At 43.1% G+C, this 21,400-nt stretch overlaps 4 protein-coding genes across 7 annotated transcripts in view; 1 reads left to right on the top strand and 3 right to left on the bottom strand.

Moving 5' to 3' along the window:
- Positions 1-15,428, bottom strand: part of dym (dymeclin) — a 25,714-nt gene extending 10,286 nt beyond the window's left edge. Inside the window, exons 1-14 of the mRNA XM_088392649.1 lie at positions 15,182-15,428; positions 14,201-14,391; positions 13,814-13,866; positions 13,615-13,708; positions 12,959-13,095; positions 12,386-12,458; positions 11,274-11,399; positions 10,518-10,657; positions 7,063-7,248; positions 6,710-6,888; positions 6,355-6,480; positions 6,165-6,278; positions 5,998-6,092; positions 3,797-3,896 (exon numbers count right to left, since the gene is read on the bottom strand). Of these exons, the coding sequence (XP_088248775.1) occupies positions 3,797-3,896; positions 5,998-6,092; positions 6,165-6,278; positions 6,355-6,480; positions 6,710-6,888; positions 7,063-7,248; positions 10,518-10,657; positions 11,274-11,399; positions 12,386-12,458; positions 12,959-13,095; positions 13,615-13,708; positions 13,814-13,866; positions 14,201-14,340 (1,563 nt within the window). The 5' untranslated portion in view covers positions 14,341-14,391; positions 15,182-15,428. The remainder of the gene's footprint in view (positions 1-3,796; positions 3,897-5,997; positions 6,093-6,164; positions 6,279-6,354; positions 6,481-6,709; positions 6,889-7,062; positions 7,249-10,517; positions 10,658-11,273; positions 11,400-12,385; positions 12,459-12,958; positions 13,096-13,614; positions 13,709-13,813; positions 13,867-14,200; positions 14,392-15,181) is intronic.
- On the top strand, positions 15,080-18,827 carry rad1 (RAD1 homolog (S. pombe)). 2 transcript variants are annotated; one of them, XM_088392657.1, is made up of 7 exons: positions 15,080-15,339; positions 16,965-17,157; positions 17,246-17,357; positions 17,451-17,608; positions 17,698-17,798; positions 17,872-17,970; positions 18,166-18,827. In XM_088392657.1, exons 2-7 carry the CDS (start codon positions 16,972-16,974, stop codon positions 18,344-18,346), a joined length of 837 nt encoding a protein of 278 aa, XP_088248783.1. In that variant the 5' UTR covers positions 15,080-15,339; positions 16,965-16,971; the 3' UTR covers positions 18,347-18,827. The 2 variants fall into 2 exon arrangements, with proteins under 2 accessions (XP_088248783.1, XP_088248782.1); XM_088392656.1 differs by lacking the exon at positions 15,080-15,339 and adding an exon at positions 16,609-16,765.
- Positions 15,729-16,714, bottom strand: c21h18orf32 (chromosome 21 C18orf32 homolog). Of its 3 annotated transcripts, none has more exons than XM_088392658.1 (3): positions 16,591-16,714; positions 16,068-16,256; positions 15,729-15,993 (listed from the first exon to the last, which is right to left on the bottom strand). In XM_088392658.1, exons 2-3 carry the CDS (start codon positions 16,233-16,235, stop codon positions 15,928-15,930), a joined length of 234 nt encoding a protein of 77 aa, XP_088248784.1. In that variant the 5' UTR covers positions 16,236-16,256; positions 16,591-16,714; the 3' UTR covers positions 15,729-15,927. The 3 variants fall into 3 exon arrangements, with proteins under 3 accessions (XP_088248784.1, XP_088248785.1, XP_088248786.1); XM_088392659.1 differs by having other exon boundaries at positions 16,579-16,645; XM_088392660.1 differs by lacking the exon at positions 16,591-16,714 and adding an exon at positions 16,341-16,548.
- brix1 (biogenesis of ribosomes BRX1) lies at positions 18,706-21,400 on the bottom strand. Its single transcript, XM_088392655.1, has 10 exons — positions 21,178-21,400; positions 20,898-21,009; positions 20,646-20,689; positions 20,470-20,540; positions 20,350-20,399; positions 20,194-20,267; positions 20,069-20,119; positions 19,813-19,914; positions 19,591-19,719; positions 18,706-19,473 (listed from the first exon to the last, which is right to left on the bottom strand). Exons 1-10 carry the CDS (start codon positions 21,370-21,372, stop codon positions 19,222-19,224), a joined length of 1,080 nt encoding a protein of 359 aa, XP_088248781.1. The 5' UTR covers positions 21,373-21,400; the 3' UTR covers positions 18,706-19,221.

The following is a 21,400-nucleotide window of genomic DNA, read 5'->3' as shown; positions in this document are numbered from 1 at the left end:
AAGAACACGGTGACAGACTCTCAATTTAACTCGCTTGAAAAGCTGATTTTTAGCCGATGTATTTTTCCAGAGCGTTTTGAAGGAATTTTGAACTTTACAGTCATTGTTGAAGCTGGTTATTGTTTGTCAAAAGTCAATCTTATGTTTGATCTCATGAGATGTCACGGATGATGGCAACTGTGTGACTAACTGAACAGGAAGTCAAACAGACATGGGAAATGCATGCCGATGAGCACAAAAACACATTATTGGTTCATGTCAAGATCTCAAGTCCAGTTTAAAACCAAAACAACAAAGGGACCAATTCAATCCATCCCTGCTCAAAACACGTCGGAATGAGTGAAAAACAGGGTCAGAGTGACTTGTACTTGTCAAATGAACATGGGGGAAGATTCACATTGTGAATGGGAGGAGGGAAAACAATTAAAAGATGGATGCTGCAAATGGAGCAGAAAAAAAAAAAAAAAAAAACACACACACACCATGCAGACAAAAATGAGCATAGGTCAGAGTGACTTAGCAGCCCCAACAGCTCTGTCTGTCTCTTTCTGTCTGTCTATCATGTCTTTGGGGACTTTTTAAAATAGGTCATTGTCTGACCTGCATTTATGCCGCTACGGCCGAGACATAATCGCGCCATTTTTTTGCCAGGCGACTTTTCACACATAAGGTCTCTGCCTGGGGTTTGTTTTGGAAAAAACATGGGAATGTCATAGTCAGAAATGGAATTAAATGATTTCAAAAACGGTCGCCATTAGTATGAAGATAATGTTCCAACTATCATTAAGCAAAAGGTAAAAACAAGCTTTCTTTCTTTCAAAATGGATAGTGTTGCAGAAAAGTTTGAGGAAAATTGGCTGAGGATTTTGCTGACAGTTTATGGAACAAGGATCTACCCATTGTGCTCCTATTACTTTTTTTGGCAATCACAAGTGACTCAAGGCTATCTTAGCGTGGGTAGCTAGGAAACAAGACTTAATCAAGTGCCAAATTACTTGACGAGGAAGCGAGAGTCATTTGTTTATTACGCTATGTGTCCTTGGGCTGGACTATTACCCCTCGACGTGAAGCTCAGCGCTACAAAGCCGATGAATGTCTCTAGTCTAGGCTATTAAAAAGAGATCACAGTTTGTGACTCAACTGCCGCACGTAAACACTGACAGGGTGGTCCTGGAAGCCGGCTCGCTGCGTGTTCCTTCGTATGGCTGTCTTTTCCCAGAAAGGCAATAAGAATAACAGTAAACAGACAAACAGACAAACAGACAGAAGCACCATTAGCACGACCGCTGGCCGGGAGTGTAAACAGTGACATACAACACAGCACACACAATCACAGCTTTTAACGTTCGCAGCACGTCATTGTGAATAATTCAAACTAAAGCCGAGAGAGATGGAGGGTGGTGGTGGTGGTAATGGGGGGGAGGAGGGGTGGGGGTGTTCAGCCAGACCGGGGTGCCTTTGGGTGTCCCCCGGGGGCTTCAAGGGGCCCATCGCCCGTCGCTCTTGCCTGGCTGACACTAACCAGACACAGCAGCGTAAACAACACGTTCGCGGATGAGGATATAGGAGGGGGGGGAAGAGAAGACGACATCAAGAGAAATAAAAATGGAGGGAAAAGACTGGCAACGGAGGAAAACGACAGATGTTTGTACTCCGCTATTTTTTTTGGTCTCATAACCTCCCCCCCTTCCAGTCTCTCCCCTTGTAAAGAAACCTATTACATGTCCAGGCAATCCCACATTAAACAAACATTAGTTCTCTCTGCAGGGCCAGACTCCGCCAAATGACATTGTTTCCAGATGCCCTGTCTCCATCAGCCCCTCACCCCAACCCCCTCCTCCCCCACTGCAGCAAAACGCTCTCCTCCAGCCGACTTCTCTATATGGATGCTTTCCCATTACATTTGTGGTTGAAGGCTCGAAATGACTCAAACAAACACACCTGCTAATGTTAGCTCACCTTCTACGCGGTGGTGCTGTACTTAAAAACAATCCGACAAAGTGCAAAATTTAACACCTGAGACTCAAGGTACACACCTCTTTCTGTTGGAAGAAACTGACACTGTTGCGCTGACATCGCCTAACGGTTAATTATCTAAATGGGGGCAAGTTGCAAATGCTGCGCAAACACGGCCGTGTCCTACTTGCTGTCTAAAAGGCACATACGGATAAATCTGGGCGCTACATACGCCTCGGAGGTGCCAATTTACTGGGGATGCAGTGTGAAAGCTGTTCGTGTCAGAGCGATGATGAATGGCTTCAACCAATGAGCAACCAGGTACTTTCGCAGACTATGTGTTGAGTAATTGCAGTAGTCGTATCTCATTTAATTTCCTCGTTCCATTGTAAACAATATATTTATACCATTATTTCCAAGCAAATGTCTTCATGTAATTGTTAATGAGTCAACTACTTAGCCCGGGGGCTGCGTGCTCTACTCTGCTACAAACAGTATTTATTAATTGCCTCTCGGATTCAACCGGTTGCGAACAAGCTTGCTTATCACAAAATAATACACACTTATTTGGATGCTGTTTTGTCTATCAAGTACTTACACAAATAGTGTAAGAAAGTCACACTCACAGTAAATATGTGGATTAAAAAAACTAATTGTGTGTGCCTTTTTGAGACGCGTGACAACATATTCAAAATAGAGCATTGCGTGATATTTGTAAATTCCAAATGAAACACTAAACCAAAAAATTATCTTGAATAAATATCCAGTTGGCACGACAACAACAAAAAGTTTCCAAATTACAATTTTGCAACAAGAAAATGCATGCCAATGAGAAAGGTTCCATTTCCTTCCGGCAAAACGCATCTGGACTCAGCTTGTTTACTATTAAGAGCCGATAAAGTTGAACTAAGAGTGTGTGACTGTGCGCGTGGGTGGGTGGGCAAACAATACATCACGATCCCTTTTTCCTGGCAAACGTCAATAAGAGTAAAATGTAACTTATAGAGCCCCGGCAGACATGGGAACCAATGTCACATTGAGTTAGTATAGTCTAAAGTCAAGCACAACAGCGCTATCACAGACGCTGACCAGTTCTCTGACCCAGACTGGATGTCACACGCTATTCAAGTACAGGAAGAAGAAAAAAATAAAACCCAGTGCTAAGATTCCCATGAAAGACCATAGAGAAAAAAAAATCATCTGGGTGCCCTTGAGCAACAGACCAACTGTCTTTGGATAATAAGCTGCGGTGTGCCGATGTTAACAGTCTGACCTTCCGCTGAGTGCCGCTAGTTATTTGTTGTTGTCGCTGACGTTAGCGTCGGCACGGATGCGCGCCGCTCTATCTGACATGACAGAGAGGTATGTCTACTCGTACATTATTATTATATACATATATAAAGAGAGAGCGTATGCGCTTACATAAAACAGAGCCCTGGAGGAAAGGAAGCAAAACCTCAAAACATATCTGGATAATTGCATTTTAGATAGAATCTTTACGAGGGCACTGATGTGTTTGCAAAGGGGGTCTCATCAGACGGCCGCTGTATGCTTGAAGAAGCACTCACATGCACTCATGTCCCCCCCCCCCCAACACCTGAGGGCATCCTGAGACATGTCGCATAGAAACACACACAAACACACTTAAGAGAAGGACTATGCAAATCTAATATGACAGCCAGACTCAGACATAGACAGACAAACCTGAAGGCAGAGGTGTGTGTGAGCATCGATACAAAGCACAGCCATAGGTTAGCTGACTTTTTTTTTTTTTTTCCCCTTCCTCATGTGTGGCTTCTGTATTTGTACCAAAGCACGTGCATGTGCGTGTAATACTCACATAGTCAGGCAAGACCATGTTGTCACCCTGTCTGCGTCTCAGACTCTGCGTTGCCTGTTCCAACACCTTGTTGTGCTTCTTGGAAAGCAAAGCAAATAGACTGCAGGAGACACACAAAGTACACACAAGGGGAAGCAGAAGGCGTGAGTGCAGCGATGACAAATACCATTCACAATCACAGCAGCATTGTATTTATTTCTTTATTTTGCTTCCTTTTCAATATGTACTCTTAAGGTTGCGGCAACTCTTTGCTTCATAATGCTTCCACTTGAAGGAGACGCTAACAGCGTTGCGCTAAACCCTTGTTACACACAATCGATAGTGTTCAGTCAGAAAAGTAACACACCTCCACATATGTGCGGTGACAACCCCATTTGGAATTAAATTGCTATCTTGATTTATGAGCTTGAATGGTTTTGGGAGCAATCCCATTATACCGGGATATCAAATCAAATTTCCCCATTAAAAATAATTGAAATGCTATTAATCTGTCCTCACAAGTTAAGGTACAACTGTAACAAAATATTAAAGCTCTGCTCGGGATTAATCGAACTGTTCAACACACTGCGTTCTACTAAAATGGAGGACAGGTTGGCGGCTACACCTCATCATCTGTCACCACCGGGACAAAAACTAAAAATTCCACATACTCATGGGCACCCCTAATTAAATAAAACTGAGACATTTGAGCAGCTTTGTCCACGCTTCCGTTGGACTTGTCGTACCATTAGGATGTCCAAGCTCCAGCTGGGAGCCGGGTGCACAATAACCCAGTGTGTGACAGTCGCTCATGGAAACGAGCGAAATGGGCGGACTTCCACGTGGCCGCTCCGTGGTACCCATCAGTCATGAGGGCGAAAGTAACGACAGAACGCTTCACTGTGCAATGTGTCCGTGTCTCAACAGGCTTTTTGTTGTGTTTCTGTGCACATATAGGCTCTAAAGCACAAACAGGGTATCTATTGTACACAAATACTATTATTGACTATTCTTACATACTGTGATGGGATTATGTGTGACATTTACAGCTCAATGGCGAAGAAAATTGGTAAATTTGCATTGACTAGTGTATCGTTCCATTTATTTTTATTCACGCGTTTAAGGTCGGTTGGTCTTGGAGGCCAGTGGCTGACCCAAGTTGCTGTTAAATTTTCCTTGGGTACAAATACAGATGGAATTTAAAATGGCACGTTTGGAAAACACATTTTCATCAGCCTGTTGGGTGAGATCAATTTCCCCATGAATGCCAATAAGGTTATTTTTACGGCGGATGGAAATGTGCTGCTTGGTGCATTGATGACTCACAACCAAAGTGTGTAGACAAGAGAGCACCAAGTGAATGACTGTGCCGAGAGACAGAAAGAGAGAGACTGTGGAAGTGATTTAATGCGGCGAGGGAACCGCGTAATGGGAGAACGTGTTATCTGGGGCAAAAGAGGATGAACAGTAAATAAAAGGAAATGGTGGCGCTGGGCGTGCTGTCGGCAAGAAATTCAAGAGATGGTTTGTAAATAAACAATGGCCGCCATGGTGCTTGTCTGGGACTCCATCAAAAGGAGGCCGGAGTCGACGGTTCTAAGTGTCTACGTGGCCGTTTGGAAATTCCGGCCAGGAAATCCCCTTTTATCTAGCCAGACAGTCCATTTAGTCCGTCGTGGTTATCACTGCGGCAACTAGCAGGACGCCACGGTAAGACTGAGGATGTCCGCAGACGGTTTCTTCCTCTCAAAAAAAAAGGCTTAGTCACAGAGTATGCAGCAGGACAGATAAGAGGATGCTGCTGCGTGCGTGCGTGTATGTCTGCAAGGGGTGGGGGTGGAGGGGGGCTCTTTCCTGCGCGGTCGGAAGTTGACTATCAGAAGTGAATAGCTTGGCGTGCGTGTGTTCTCACAAATCTTCTCTGGATGTTACGTAATGTTATCCGCGGAACAAAGTCGCAGCGCTAACTAAATATTTTATATTTTCTTCTTTCCCTGCACGCACGCACGCACCCACACATCCTGCAAATTCACAGTGGCGCTAGATGTTTTGTGCTGACTCAGCATCAATTATTCAAATGACATGGCTGCTCTGGATATTTGCGTTTTATTGTATTTGTATTTATATTTTATTCATTTGTTGTGTTTGCTAAATGAAATGTGTTTTATGAACGAAGAGGAAATTAATTTGAATATTAATTGCATCATATTCATCGAGCCTACCTGATGATACGCTGGGCGGCGTACTGGTGGAGACATCGGAACTGGGCGGACATGTTTGCAAGCGCAGCCAGACAGTTGGTGTGGAGGTATTTGTCCTACAGGAGAAAGTAGTGAGTTTTTTTCATCACTACTTGGACTCTTCTTTACTGACAAAACCCGGGCTTTACCCTCGTGCGGGTCATGTTGAACTGGATGGTGCGGATCACCACCAGGATGAGCAAGCTGCCCAGGGAGATCTCAGTCAATGACCTCTCTGAGTACCAAGTGACATTTTTCAAGACCTGCGCCGACAGCAAAGAGAAACATGGTGAACAAGTTCGTGCTTCAAGGATGCGTGCAATCGCACGTGCGACCCACCACTTCGTGGACAGAGCGGTTGAAGGCGTCGTCTTCCGTGAGGATGAGGAGGATGATGAGCGCCATGTAGACATGGTGAGAGTTCCTTTCCTCCACGTGATAAAGGATCTCCAGGATGGGCAAGACCTAGTGAACAGAAAAAATACAAAAAATAACAATTGACCTTTTCTGCTGTTGCTAACCAAAACATCAGCACATATATAGTCCTACACACCAACTCACCCAGTCTGCCTCCCCTTTCGTCCATTTTATTCAGTTTTAAGATCCAGTTTAAAATTACAGGTTAACAACAGTAATGCCTCCCCCTGCCAGATGTTTCACCCCATCTGCAGTAGAGTAAATAAATGCCACCTACCAGATTGTCCATGTCTGTTCTGGAGAGCATGTAGGTCCTCATGTTGGCGTTTTGGTGGAGCAATGTGTAGAGCAGCAACGTGGCCTGGTCAGAGCACTGCTGCTCGCACAGCGCCGTGTACAGGCTGTTGAAATTGATCTGGAACGTGTGCGTTTGCTCCACCGGAACGGATGACGTGTCTACACGGGCCACAGACAGAAATGAGAAAATTGGAACACCACCTTCTGGTACTGGTTGCATGAATGCCCTTAATTACTTCAAGTCCAACACTGTATTTAAAAGTTGGCTAAAAACCTAAAACATATAAAAAGTGTCCCTGCATTTTACTTTGGAAATTACCCCCCATCCATCACCTTGTGTGTTCCTGAAGCAGGTAATAGCCTGCCGGTAAGGGTTGGGCCAGTCGGGCCCATCAGTCAGGTTGGCCAGAACCAGCAATAACAGAAGGCTCTGGTTGGACAATGGTAAGGGGTTGTGCTGCAGATCCACCCCAACTTTGCTGACAGCTCCGCCCAAAGTGAAGACGTTCCATAAACCACCTGAACACATTTAAATGGAGCGTTACAAATACTGTACAGTGAGTGGAACCTCTCTCAAAAATATGGACTCAAATAGACATAAATATCCAAAACGTTGGTCAAGGCTGAAATGTATTCATCATGCGACTAGAAATGGTGGCAAAAACAAGAAACCTTGGTTTTAATTATGTAAGGCAGGCCTACCAAATTGAGACAATAGTACATACAATTCAAACTCACAATAGTCATAGAGCTCCTAGCTCTGGAATAAAGTTGCAAAACGTGGCACTCGTAGGAGGGACGCTTTATTTGGTAAGCCTTGCTGGCCAACAGGCTGTAAATTGTGGCGCTGTTGCGCAATAAATCAAAGGTGCGGCTAATATTCAGTCATATCTCTCTAATCTAGAGATTACAAGTGCCAAGGTTGCTGCATAATACAGTCAGGCTGATTTACGCTTGATGAGAGAATGAATGCAAAGGGAAATGAGCCGCCAGACTTGATGCAATCAAGAGCAGAACGGGCACAATGGAATCGCCGCTGACCCTTTGCGCCGCCCGCGATGTCAAACAACATACGGCGCCAGAGAACAAAAACTACTGAAGCAACTGGAGACTTTTTTTTTGTACTGGTGGTGGGGGATGTGTTGAGTTTCTCGAGTGAAGTGCCGGTGCGCTCAGGCGTCATGAGAAGCATGAGCATCGAGGCACACGGATGACCGCCCTCTGGCTCCTGGACGTCTAGCCACAGGGTAGCTGTGATGATGCAAGCGTAAAGCCAGTCGGGTTCCGATAGCCAGCCTGATAGTTGGAGCCAAGTAGACATGTTGCCATCTAGTGGTGAAGGTTAAAAGGGCAGGGTCTTTTTTTTTTTTTAGCTGACTGTGTAAACTGCCTGTTAACGTCAGTGTTCTGTATATATAAAACAACACTGACGTGGAATGTTGGGTGACATGAAGCAGACTACCTTTTACTAGGTGGTATCAGAACCGTAACAGAAGCAAGATCAGGCCCGTGTGTCACGGTATGCTTCTGTGCCAATATCACACTTGGGTATAAAAAGCATCTAAATGACGGTTCTTTTGTTTATAGCTGCAGTGTTTAAATTTTGCGGGATCTGCCTGTCACATTTCTGCCTGACATGGAACGGAAAAGCCACATTTGGCGTTGGCAAGCCAAGTTCATTTGCAGTCTGGACACAGAGGGGTGAACGTCTGTGTTGGATCGGGTCGCCAGATATCGGCAAGAACAGGCCTTAGCTCCACCCACCCGTCGTTGTCATGGAAACAAAAGTCTTCTCTGCATGAAAGCAAGAGAAAAAGGCCATCTTGACCCGATTTAGCAATTATTGCATTCTATATTGGTCAAAATTGCAAGTAATCATGTAATAATTCTTTCCGACAAATTTCCAACTGGATTTTGGTCTTGGACAAATTGACATGCATAATAGTGAAATTCATTTTCTCTTGCTATATTTTTGCACCTATGGGCCAAAAATTGAAGTGGTCGGTGAATGTGCGTGTGTAAGTCCGCTGAGGAAGTTAGATGACTTCACCACAGGGTAAAAATATGTTCACATTCACACAGCTGTGCATACACAGCGACTTTCTGAGAGAAAACAAAATCGCAAGAGAGACGGCGCCAACCTGTGACGCAGCCTTGTTCAAGGAATCACTGGCACCAGAGTGACTGGCCCGACTGTGTCACCCAAGCCAGTCAGGCTGCCACATTTCCTGCACTCACACACACATTCACTGGGCTTTATTCTACCTTAGCCGTGGCTATTTGTTTTTATCCCTAAATAACCGCTGTGACTGCTTCGCCTGTGGCCAGTCGCCCAGTCCGGGGGTATAAAGGAGGAAAGGGAAGTGAAAAGCAAGGAATGGAAAAGGTCACACACGGACAGAGCCCGGCACACCGAAACAAGAACCTAGTTTAAAGCACTTCCAAATTCCTACCTAGGGAATTGTTCCAACGGAGAACCTCACATGCGGTCAGCTTAGACTCAGCGCTTAGGTTCGGCTTGTTCTCGCTTGCTTAAAACCCAGAAATCTATTTCATTGAATATGTATGTAATTATTTCTTTTGTTTTTCCACTTTAATGTTTATCATTTATCAGACGTATTCTCTGGTTGAGCCACTCGCAGCGGCAACGACTGAAAACAAGCATTTCCTATAACCGCCAATGAATCTTCAGTAGTTTGACCCCAGAATTACAGTAATTGATCAACTCTGGAGGGTTTACAAACTCAAGTGGCCTTTTAAAGGTCATGCCACAGCATTTCAATAGAGTCAAGTCACATGCCGGTGAAACCCGTCAGTCTGATCAACCAGATCATTTCATTCCCAGGGCACTGACCCGGTCACAACTGGACTGTTCTGGTTGTCTTAAAACAGTGGTCCGCATCCTTTTTCCCCCGCCAGGGACCTCTTCATGGTAGCATCGATTTTTTGTTACAATCCGAGTTCTTGCAATGAATGCTCAGCAGTTTTGTACCATCTAAGACTGGTGGAACTCTTTTCTTTGAGCAGCTTTTGTATTGGATCTGATTAGAGATTAGAGTGCATCAGCAAAGATGAAAGAAGACAGACCAGAGGCTCAGGATGTTTCTGGTGCTGGTCAAACAAGATGCCAACACTGTGTTCTGATAATCTCACACATATGAGAAGATAGTGTGTTCAAAGACACACACTTTCCCATGATGCATACAGAGCAGCAGAGAAAAGAAAAATACTTTTCAGAAAAGCTCCTACAGCGGCACATAAAAACAGGGCCTAAATGTGTAAAAAAAAAAAAATCCCCTTTAGGAGTTTTTGCTTTAAAAGCGTTCCGCTGTTGCAGTTGCAAACATCATTTTCCACATGGAAATGGAATGTGCACGCTTCACGAGACGGGAGACATAAAACAAGCGCTGTCTCCTCGCGGCGGCTGTATGAGTCGCCCTGTGTCTTTGTTGATGTGCGTGTGTGTACAAGGGAGGCGGCTGCAGACAGACGGGCTCTGGGGGATTACGGAAGAGGACAGGGCACCATAACTCATCATCATGGCCACTGACACACACACACATAGACAACACAAGCCAGCGAATGCCGATGCTTCGGCGGACGTAATCTGTCGCGCAAAGAATGCTTATCTGCAGATGGAACCCGTGGGCGCACGTATGTGGCATGCAACAATGCTGGCCAATAAATGATGTTCTAATTCAAATGATGACTAAACCTCAGTGAAGGTGTGCGATTTGGTGAAAGCAGATGTTGGTGTGGTTTATTTTTTTTTGTGGGTGTGTTCTTACTTGCCACCCCAGATGCCAGGCCGTAAAGCAGGCCACCCTCCGCTTTGGGCTCAAAGATGTGCGTCGCCGGGGGCGGACATTTTTCCTGCCTGATGAAGTTATAGAGCAGCGTCTTCACCAAGCGACTCGTCAGTGACAAACTGGAGGGAAAGGAAAAGTACACACTCTTTGCTTAACAATATGTAAACATTTACACCAGTCCATTGATATTTCTGCACGACATCGGGTGCTCGGGGCGACTTTTGCTTGTATAACTTGGGCGCGTGAGTTTTTAGGACAGAAAAGAAGCAGGAATTTGGGTCGGAAACTAATGGAATGAATGTCATCACTCAAAATTCAGACTTGGCGCTCGTCCCCCAGACGGCGAGGGAAGGGTCATGGCGGAGACGGCGGGGCGATGGCCGCTTGGACGTTTCCCTGTTTTGAAGACCGTAGCGGAATAACACATAAAGACATTGTTTGTGATGAAATTTTCTGGCAGCGCAAAGGTGCAGACAGAGGCCCACGACAGATTGAACGAGATCCAAAATGCTTGGTGTCATTGACAGAATGTTGAAGGCCAACTCCGGGAACAAAAGCGAGAACTTTTGCACAACTTAAAGGAGATACTTTGCAATTCTAGCTCGAGGGAAGGTGTGATGCAGTACAAATGTCCAAATAACGGCTGCGACTGCTAATTTATTTTTCCCCCATTTTGTTTTCCATCACTTCTTCAGTGTCGACAAAGTATTCCAGAAACTACGTGTGTGAGCTCACCATCGTCCCTGCATGACATGTCGGTAGATCAAACCATCTCTGAGGATGTCCTTGCAGAACAGCTGGTAGGAGAAGAACACCAGTAGGGTGGTGACAGCTTCAAAAAGGATGCTGTAGGTGATATCACTGCACAGACAACACAAGACCACGATGGCGTGAACATCAGATATTGTCAATGGACCAGTCGGGACACCTCTTAAAATTGGAATAAGAGGAAGTGAAAATCCCAGAAATAAATCAGATACAAACAGGGATAATCATTTGGCTTTACTTGGGAACAACTGGGACTCGCCAGTAATGTCAAAAGGCATCAACGGAAAAACTGTGCAAACACAATGACGACTGGTGACATTTCTCTTGTACAAATTAATCCCCAATAATAAGAAAAAGAAAACAAGTTTTCTTCCAAGGCGACGATCAAAGCGAGAGAAGTGTGTAACCACGAAGGAATGACTCCATCTGCACCACGAGCACGTACTAAGGAGGAAACGGGCCGAAAGCCACAAAGCGGTGGAGAGGGTGGGGCGGGGTGGGGAGGGCCGCAATGGAACAGGGTGAGTTTGGAGGCCGGGAACAATGAATAATATGCTGGAATGTCAATGCGTTTATGTAAGCGCAGAGGATTGAATTATGGCTGTGGACAGAAAGGAGGAAAGGATGTCTTCCATTATGACAAATTCTCTCGACGCAAACACACCTCTTAAGCAATTACCGGTATTTCTCCAATCAATCAATCAATCAGAAGTTGGACCTCCATCTAACCAAGACATTTTGGACAACTGTGTGCTTCCGAGGCAGAACGGCGATATAATGGGTACTGCATCTGCCTCACAGTCAAGAGATTCCCGGTTCGAATCTTGGCTGCCTAAGTGACATACTCCGCGAGGGTCGCAAATGTTTAATCTGTTTTAAAGTCGGTTCTACAAAATGTCAGACAAGTGATATTATTAAATAGCTGCGTGGGAATAGTAGGGGCATTGTGAGTGTCCCGGTCACCATAACTGTCTTTTTTTTTCCTCCAACAGTCTGAGCACATCTTGACCTTTTCAAAATGTGTGTTACATTCATGGCACACACATTTACAGTCACACACACAAACTAGAAGTACTTACAGCAGAGGTACTTCAACGATCAGGTGCACTAGGTTGGATAAGAGCTCCTCGAGGAGGTCCTCGTGGCTCGCTCCTAGAAGAGACGAGGAGAGGTGTTAAAAGCGCTTTTTTTATTCTGCCTGTAAAAGCTGACATTTTCCACCTTTGTTCTGCATTGTATCAAATCAAGGCCCCAGACACAGAATGGTTGACCTGACTATTTTCCAGCTTTCAAGGTAGCATCAGAGACGTCGCCTCAAGTTTAAGAGATGGGACAAAGTATTTTTCTTTTTCTTTCACTTTTACCTACCTTTTTGTGTTAACCTTAAGCGGAAAGGAATTTTTATTCTTACCACAGAATGGAATTGACTAAGTCAAAATATTATTCGTTCACATCACTAACTTTGAGTACTTCATGAGAAACCGCAGTCATCAACAAAGAACTTTCCCAGCTTTCCTGAATGCAGAATTAGTCACTTATTATGTCAGATTGTTTCCTCGCTTTCCATGCCCCCTTGACAACAACTTCCTGTCCTAAACCACATCCGTGTGCATGGGTATGCACGGGAGAGCGAGTTGCCAGACATCGCTCACCTCCACAGGAGCCTGGCGCCCTCTCCTGGTAGCTAAACTGCAAGTGCAGGTCCTGCTCGCTCATCTCCCGGATGAACACCTTGAGCAGGCAGCGGATCATGAAGAGAGCGTTGTGGGCCTGCCAGATGAACAGTTGACTGCAGAGGAAGAAATAAAATCACATTAAAATACATTTGGGATCTTGATAAGGATGGTAAAATGTTCTGCGAAATATGGTTATTCATTATTAAACGCATGTTTGTACATTTTCTGGTTCATTCCACTTTATTCTTATAGATTCCTGTTTGTGCCTATGAAATAATTTCTAACTGAACATTTGTGGATTTTTTAAATTTATTTATAACGCACACAAAAATTGTGCAACATGACAAGACCAAAGTCCAGTGAGCATAAAATAATGAACTATTTTCATTCACTTTTTGCGATCAATCATGTATTTGCATTTGCATCATCACGTATTTAATCCCCCCAAAAAAAATCTCCATTTTGTGGACTGAAACACAACATAAATCTGGTAATACTTTCATCCAAATTAAATAATTCTAACTGACATCGAGTTGATGACGCAGAGCTTGCTCATCCTGCTTTTGATTAAGTCATCTTAGACACGTTAACAAGAAACAGTGATGACGAACATAAAAGCTTCCCACACTCACTCTTGACATTCTGTGGAGATTTTCAGCTCTTTTGTCCGTCCCAGGAAGATTCTAACCAGTGCGCCAAAATTTCCTGTTCTGGGATTGTTTTCAACTGAAAACAGAGGGGAAAAAAAACATTACACAGGGCTCAGCACATAATACAATTTTCCAAGTGCCTGATGCAATATTGATCAATTTATTAAGAAGGATGCCATACTGAGGAGCTTGGCCAGCGGTAACACAGCCTCTTCCAGCAACTTGGAGTCTCCACTGTTTGAAACAGAAAAACAATACACAATTATCATACAAGTCTACTACATTTTTTGCTCATCTATATTGATAGAAAGGCCTCCATTTTTTTTCCTTCGTCAATCTGCCATGACACATATTGCAATTGTGCCATTTGAAAGTACAAAAATAAAAAAATAAAAAAGTTAAAGGAACAAAACACAAACTAGTTTCTTAATGCACAACCAGGTTGTATAAACCTAAGTAATCATTACTCAAGTTATGGGCGGTTTAGCAAATATCCTGGAGTACTATGGAGGATCCAGGATGGGGCTTAACGATTTGAGACAATAGACCAGACTTTGGTGTCCAGTACCTGCTGGTGGGACTGATGACAGTAAAGGAGATGAGCTGGTTCCAGAAGGGGTCATTCTCTGATATGGACTCGGTGCCCACGAGAGCCTTGAGGCTGGGGTTGTTGGGCAGGTCACTGAGCTGGCTGGTGTTAGCTCCCATCTCCAGACTCAGTGCTGCCTCACTGCTTGTTCGTCGGGCATATGGCAACACCTTTGGAGACAAAAGGGCTTGGAACGTGACAAAGGCCACTTATATGGTTCAAACATTCCACACATCAAAACTCAAATAGGCACTCATGCAGTATTTTCTTTTGCATCAATGCACCAGAGAACAAGGATGCAAAAACATCAAAATGTATGAGGTGAAAAATGTGCAGGTAGCTTTAGCTGACTTTAGGCAGGAGGACTAGTTGTAGTAAATTGTATTTCACATGCAGACAAAAAACATTTACATTCGTTAAGGGTTTTTCAGTTAACCTCAGGTGACTTAGACGCGGATTACACCGTACACCGGTCATCAGATAGTTGCAGGGCACAGACATACAAACAAGCGTTTATGGACAATTTAAAGTACTTCAACCAAAGTGTGTGGATGTATTGTAAAAGGAAATCCACGCACATGGGGACATGGAAACTTCACACAAGGTGGCCGAGTTTCGAACCGCTTAACTGAACAGAATGGCAGACGTGCTAACCACTTGGTCACCGCACTTGCCATTATAAATAAACACATGCATGCATATGTACATAAAAATTGATGGATGTATAGTTACAACAATAGGATCCCTTAATATCCGTATAGAGTTGAGAGTCCCTTATTTAGCATGACGTCGGTTTGTCTAATCCAGGAAGTGCAATAAAGCTAATTGACGCGATATTGTCATTGTGACTGGGACATGGCAAAGATACTCTAAATACGACTGAATAACTAGCAAATTTGAGTTGGTGCTATGACAGCTAACGCTAGCCGCTAGTCGCCATCAGCTGACCACTTAGCTTACCTGTCACAAACGCTTCTCGTCGCTCCTGTGGCTCTCTTCGCTCGTGGGACAGCGAAATAAACCCGCCCACTGTTACGCCAGTTAAAACTAGAGTGTATTATCCAGGCGTAGGGTGAAAATGTACACGCTTCTAATGCTGAGGAATTACAATGAAGGCGGTAAGTTTTACTCTACATAGACACTCACACACTCCATCGCCTCCATGTTTTCCACGTTGCGGACCCCTTGCGTGATGACGTCAGGATCACAAGTTCACTTGCGTCATGACGTCAAATACGGACGTCGAGCCAGTGACTTAGAATGATAAATTCTTTGAGAATTTTGTTTTGACATTGACATGACATTACTTAACTAAAATGCCTGATTTAATATAATTTTGCTTTAAAAAACTACGTTGGGGTTCTGTCTTGAATTATTTAAATTACTTGCTTTTCTTCATTTCCTCCACAATTAAATCTAACCATTTTTTTTTTAATAGTCCAAAATACCATTTTGGACACGTTACTGTTGTCATTTCATGTATAGTTTCAAATAAACATACCGAACCGTCTTTTAATATACATGATTTATTTCCTTAATCAATTTAACATCACATTTGAAGTGGATATAAAATGTTAATTGCTGAAATATTTAACAATATGTTGACAAAACGGAATAATAAACTAAATGTCATCTGGAAAATTATGAATGCAACATCTAAAAATATTTACAATAAAGTTTTATGTGGTGACCACTAGTCAGAAGGATCAATCAGTCTTCTTATCGCTCGCCACAGTAGATCCATTGGCAGTAACCTCGCCATTGCGTTCGGGCTTTAGAGAAAGAAAAAAGAATAAGTGGTTCTATTTTCCCCAACACATTTTATTATCTTTATTCTTCATCTTACCTCCTTGGATGTCCCGTTGCACTTCTCATTTGAGCCAGACTCTTGCACTGCTTTTTTAGTCCAGAATGTATTGATGATGGGCGAGATGAAAGGATAGAGGATGGGCTCAAGGAACCTCTTGTAGACCCACAACAGAACAGGGATAACAATGCAGGGAATGCACACCATGGCTGGACCCAAGTTAAGAACCTACAATTACACACACCGTTATTCTTGGAGTGTTGTTGTGATTGCCAATTTATTGGCAAACAAAAATCAAACGTATTGACATACTTAATACACAGATTCTTTTATCAAATGCAGAGATTTTACTTCAAATTATCCAACATACACCACCATCAATTTACTTTACGTTTTGTTATTTTGCGACTATTACGTCATATGACTAGCTCCGTGGCTAACGCTGATATATTGCCAGGCATTTTGGTGATAAAATTAAATTACACAACAAAATAGTGTAAATAACCACATAATCTCATAACGAGGTTTATCTTTTGTAGATTAAAAGCACAAATAGGCTCACACAGGGTCGTCAACTGGTCAAGCGAAGAGAATGTTCAGGAATCGGAAGTCCACACGCATGCGCATAATCTACTTCCGCTGCAGGCGGAAGTTGTCAGAGAAGATAGAAGTAGTGGTATGATCGCAGGCGCGTTTCTTCAAAACTTTACCAAGAGGATGTCTGAATTATAAACTACGTGAGTGACTTTTATACTTTTCCTGTTTCGTTTTTACGAAGTTATCAAGAGCTAACATGCAAAAGGGGTACAAGCTGCTGAACTTGTATTGTGTATCCCTGATTGTAGTGCATGCCACAGAAAAATCATTGCCGCCCGTAACAAATCGCATTGTTATGTCACAATTCCACTTGTGTTACTCTTCTGTTTTTCTTTCCAGTGCTACAATGACGCAGGCGCAGGGCGACGATGAGCAATACGTGCTGGTGGCCAGCTTGGACAACGCTCGCAATCTGTCCAACATCGTTAAAGCCATCGCTTTCAAAGACCATGCCCTCTTCACTGCTACACGCAACGGCCTCAAAGTCACCGTAGAAGACTCTAAATGCCTTCAAGCTAATGCCTTCATACAGGTTTATTTGCTTTTTTCTAATTCTTTGTATGGCTTGTTGAATTCTATGATTGTGAAGATGTTACAGTATTGTTGGTTTTATATTCCAGGCTGAAATCTTCCAGGAATTTACCATCAAGGAAGATGTGGTGGGATTGCAGATCAACCTCACAGTTCTCCTGGATTGTCTCAGTATTTTTGGAGGCAGCACAGTACCCGGTGGTGAGTTGGAAGCTGCAAATATGTCATATTACAACCATCGATGAATAGTTTCAAACGTATTTCTTATTTACTGCCTTTGTGTATTCATATCAGGCGTGACAACCGCCCTGCGACTGTGCTACAGAGGCTACGGTTACCCCCTGACCCTGTTCCTGGAGGAGGGAGGAGTGGTGACTGTTTGCAAGATCAACACACAAGAACCCGAGGAGCCACTTGACTTTGAGTTCTGCAGCAGCAACGTCACAAATAAGGTAAAGGAACTTCTGATGTCACCACAAAAGGGTTGCACTGATGGAAAAATTGAAGCATGGATTATTTTTGTGTATATTTCTTTCCAAAGGTGATCCTATTGTCGGAGAGTTTAAAGGAGGCTTTTTCGGAATTGGACATGACCAGTGAGGTGCTACAGATTACCATGTCTCCAAGCCAGCCTTACTTTCGGTAAACACTCTTAATGAAGGTTTTTAAATACGATTTTTATGATTTAATTTTTGATGTGTTCTCCTTACTCCAGGCTGTCAACATTTGGCAACAGTGGAAGCGCTCATTACGATTACCCCAAAGATTCTGACATGATGGAGCTGTTCAATTGCACCAGTGCGCAAACCAACAGGTGTGATATATATATATTTTTTTTAAAGTTTTGGGAAAATGAATGAAAATTATTTCATATTTTATGAGTTGCCAGACTTGCATGTACCCATAAATTTAATTTTTGTTCTATAATAGTTATTAGCACATTACCTCTGTGTTTTCAACAGTACAATTTATAGTGGTTATAGTGGTGCTTAACACTCCACCCCAACAGATACAAAATGTCCCTACTGAAACCATCCACCAAGGCGCTGGCGTTGTCTAGCAAAGTGTCTGTGAGGACCGACAGCAGGGGAGTCTTGTCGCTGCAGTACCTGGTCCGCAACGACGACGGACAGATCTGCTTTGTGGATTACTACTGCTGTCCCGACGAGGAAGTGGATGATGACTATTGATGGTTCCCCCAGAAATGTGGCAGGGCAGCTTCAAAAAAGGTTCAAAATAGTTGAACTTGCTGCTCATTTCAGCACTTTTATATTTTCTGCTTTCTTTGTGGATATGTTTACATATACTTAGGTGTGTTATCGGCAGCAATTTTTTTTATGGCCGTTTTCATTCGATTGTGACGAAAAAAACATTCATCACATTAAATGCAGGGTGACCAGTTTCGTTACAATGAGTTGGCCAGTAGAGGGCGCAAGCTACTACGTGTTATCTGGTATTGTCAAGAATATACGTACAGTATTGTGGTTTTCACACAATACAATAATTTTACATCACATATTACTCTGTTTCCATGAATTTAGCAGTTGGATATGAATGTAAATTTTTATTTGTATCAACTCATCGTGCTGTCTACTAATGTTTTGTACATTTGTAATATAAAACTCCTTGTTATGGAAAAAGCGCAGTATAAATAAAGATGTTTGTACTTTATGGACAGCCTGCAACTCAATCCGAGCATATTCATATGGAAATCTTATTGAGAAGCACAACAGTAAACCATGGGGAGACGAAGCTATTTATAATTTAACCTCTGGTATAGTAGCCTAGCAACAACATAGCTATTGTACATACATCAAAGTCATGGCTCCTCAGTAAAATATAGCTTTAGAAAACCATAACTGAAGTAGAATGTCAGCTGCGAAGAGCAGAAATCATCCCAAACGTTTGACAGTTTGTATAAAAAAGTGTTTATAATTGGAAGAAAGAGGACATTTCTGTTGACTTCAAACACTGTTCTAAAATGACAAGTAGTAGTTGCATTCACACATGAAAAAATCGTGGTGAAAATAAATGTATCTTCCTGGTCATTGATCAGTCCCTTAAGTTACTTGCGCGCCATCTGCATCCTGTTCCTTTTAAACAATTTGCGCTTCTTCGTCTTATTCTTCGCTTTGGGCTCTGGCGGCTCTGTCTCAATGGTCACGGGTTTCTCTGGCACCGGCGTATCGAAGACACTGTCCGTCAGATCGCTGATGATCTCCGGCTTGACCTCGGCTTTCTTCATCTTGTGCAACTCCTTCACCAACTGCTTCTCGCGCACGCGGGCCGCCGCCGCCTGATGAAGCTCTCGTCGGTGCTGCAGCATAGAATCACGTTAACTGTACATTCCTTATACAGCAATGAGATCATTACTAGGAATTGTGGCAATCATGCTATTGCTGTTTTTTCTTTACAGTTGTAAATTGAATATTACCATATTGGGCGACTTGAATAACGAGTTTTCATAGAGCGTGGGCCCCCCGAAGCTCCCCTGAAACATCTTTATGAGATTGAGGACGAAGCGAGGTCCGATTTCCACCAGCGCCGCATCCTCCTCGATGATCTGTAAATGACCAATAACAATCCAAAGTTACATTTGACAGGGGATGTGTGAGATGTGCATGTGTGAGGGTGAATGACAGAGGAAACAATTTACCTGGTAGTTCCTGAACCAAATTCTGTTGTCTACAATGGTGAAGGTGATAACATGGTCCACAAAAGGTTGACTCTTGGGGTGATAACGCGGCGTGGAAAAAGTCTACAAAAAGACTTCTTAATGACAACTTGCTCTTCCATTTATTAGCGACAGCTCAATAAAAGATCATTTTAAAATATATTCTCACAAAGTTCAAGGTAATTGTATTGACCCAGAATGGCAGGTTAAATAGTTTCTCAAGAAAGGTTGCACATACCTGAATGAATAGTTCCTTCAGCAAAGCATAGTGGGGCTCTTTGTCAAATGTCTGCAGAGGAATACAAAGACATGAAAACAAACCCGACTAACTTTGGTCGCAATCTTGTTTCTGGTTTTACTCACAGGATCAAAAGACAAGAGCGGTCTGGATCCTTTCAGGCAGTTCCCTGTCATCTTAAGCTCAGCCAGTGTATGAACTATAAGGAGTTTACATTGTTTACATTACACTTTGTGTCATTGTAGGAATTACACTCAAGTAGTAGATTGGCAGCCACTCACTATTCTGAACGAGGAATTTTGCAGAGGGTCCATGAGGGCTATTTGACACCCTGCGTGACAAGAAAATTGTTAAACCTAAGTAAGGTTTATACGCTAAGGAGTAAGGTGTTTATCTCTTACCACATGTAGAGATCCAGTTTCTTCTTGGCTTCAAAAAATAGGCACTTGTTGCAGTTTTTCATCTCGCACACCTACAAACAGAAAAAATGTCTTAAACTAATCAAGCAATAAGTACCTATTTATCTACTATAGCGCTTCGTAGGTAAACGTTTTATTAATCGTATATAAACACTCACCTCGTTAATAACAAATAGCTTGTCCTTTCTGTCCATTTTGGTATCTGATGGGAATGAAAAAAAGTTTCGTGAAATATAGTTAGTTTATTAAGATATACGGATTTCCAGATGACACATTTTAAACCAACACGTGCATACTGAGCATACAGTTTCCGATGCAAATCTTTTAAAATATAATCATTTTTAAAACAATAACATTCAAATCCTTTTTTTTTTTACTTTTGTTGAAACGCAGATGAACGCAACACTTACCTGCTCTCGAATGTGGCATTATGCTCCTCAGGTCTTGCATTAAATGTCTCGTTCTGAAGCTGACGCCTCTTGAGGAGAAGATGAGAACCCTTTCTTTGTTGGTCCATTTTCCCTGTACACAATTGATACAAACAATAGCCATGGCATCAAAACACTAAAACGCAATTCCAACTTTCCCCAGAGATAACTTACTATTCAGAGGACTAAATGTTTTAAACCGGTTAGCTTCTTGCTAGCACGTCAGCACCCTCCGCAAATTATAACAAGTTTCGCCACGTACCATAGAAACCGGCGGCGGAATGATGTATTCATCTTTCTTCTCTTGTTGGGTGACAGCGGATTCGCCTCCATCTGCGATAGTTTCATCTTTCTTTGCCTTTTTTCCACCGGCTAATCGTCCTCCACGTTTTCGCTTGCGAGTCGACATGTTTCTTCCAGGGAAACTCTCGCGTGAGTCGACGAGAATTCGACCCATGTGGAGAAGAGGGGGGTGCGAGAGCGAC

This window comes from Syngnathus floridae, chromosome 12 (genome assembly GCF_059516105.1).
Source record: "Syngnathus floridae isolate MCC-2025c chromosome 12, RoL_Sflo_1.0, whole genome shotgun sequence".
Lineage (NCBI taxonomy): Eukaryota > Metazoa > Chordata > Actinopteri > Syngnathiformes > Syngnathidae > Syngnathus > Syngnathus floridae.
Note: the sequence above shows the minus strand (reverse complement) of the source record. Positions and strands in the feature narration are given on the sequence as shown.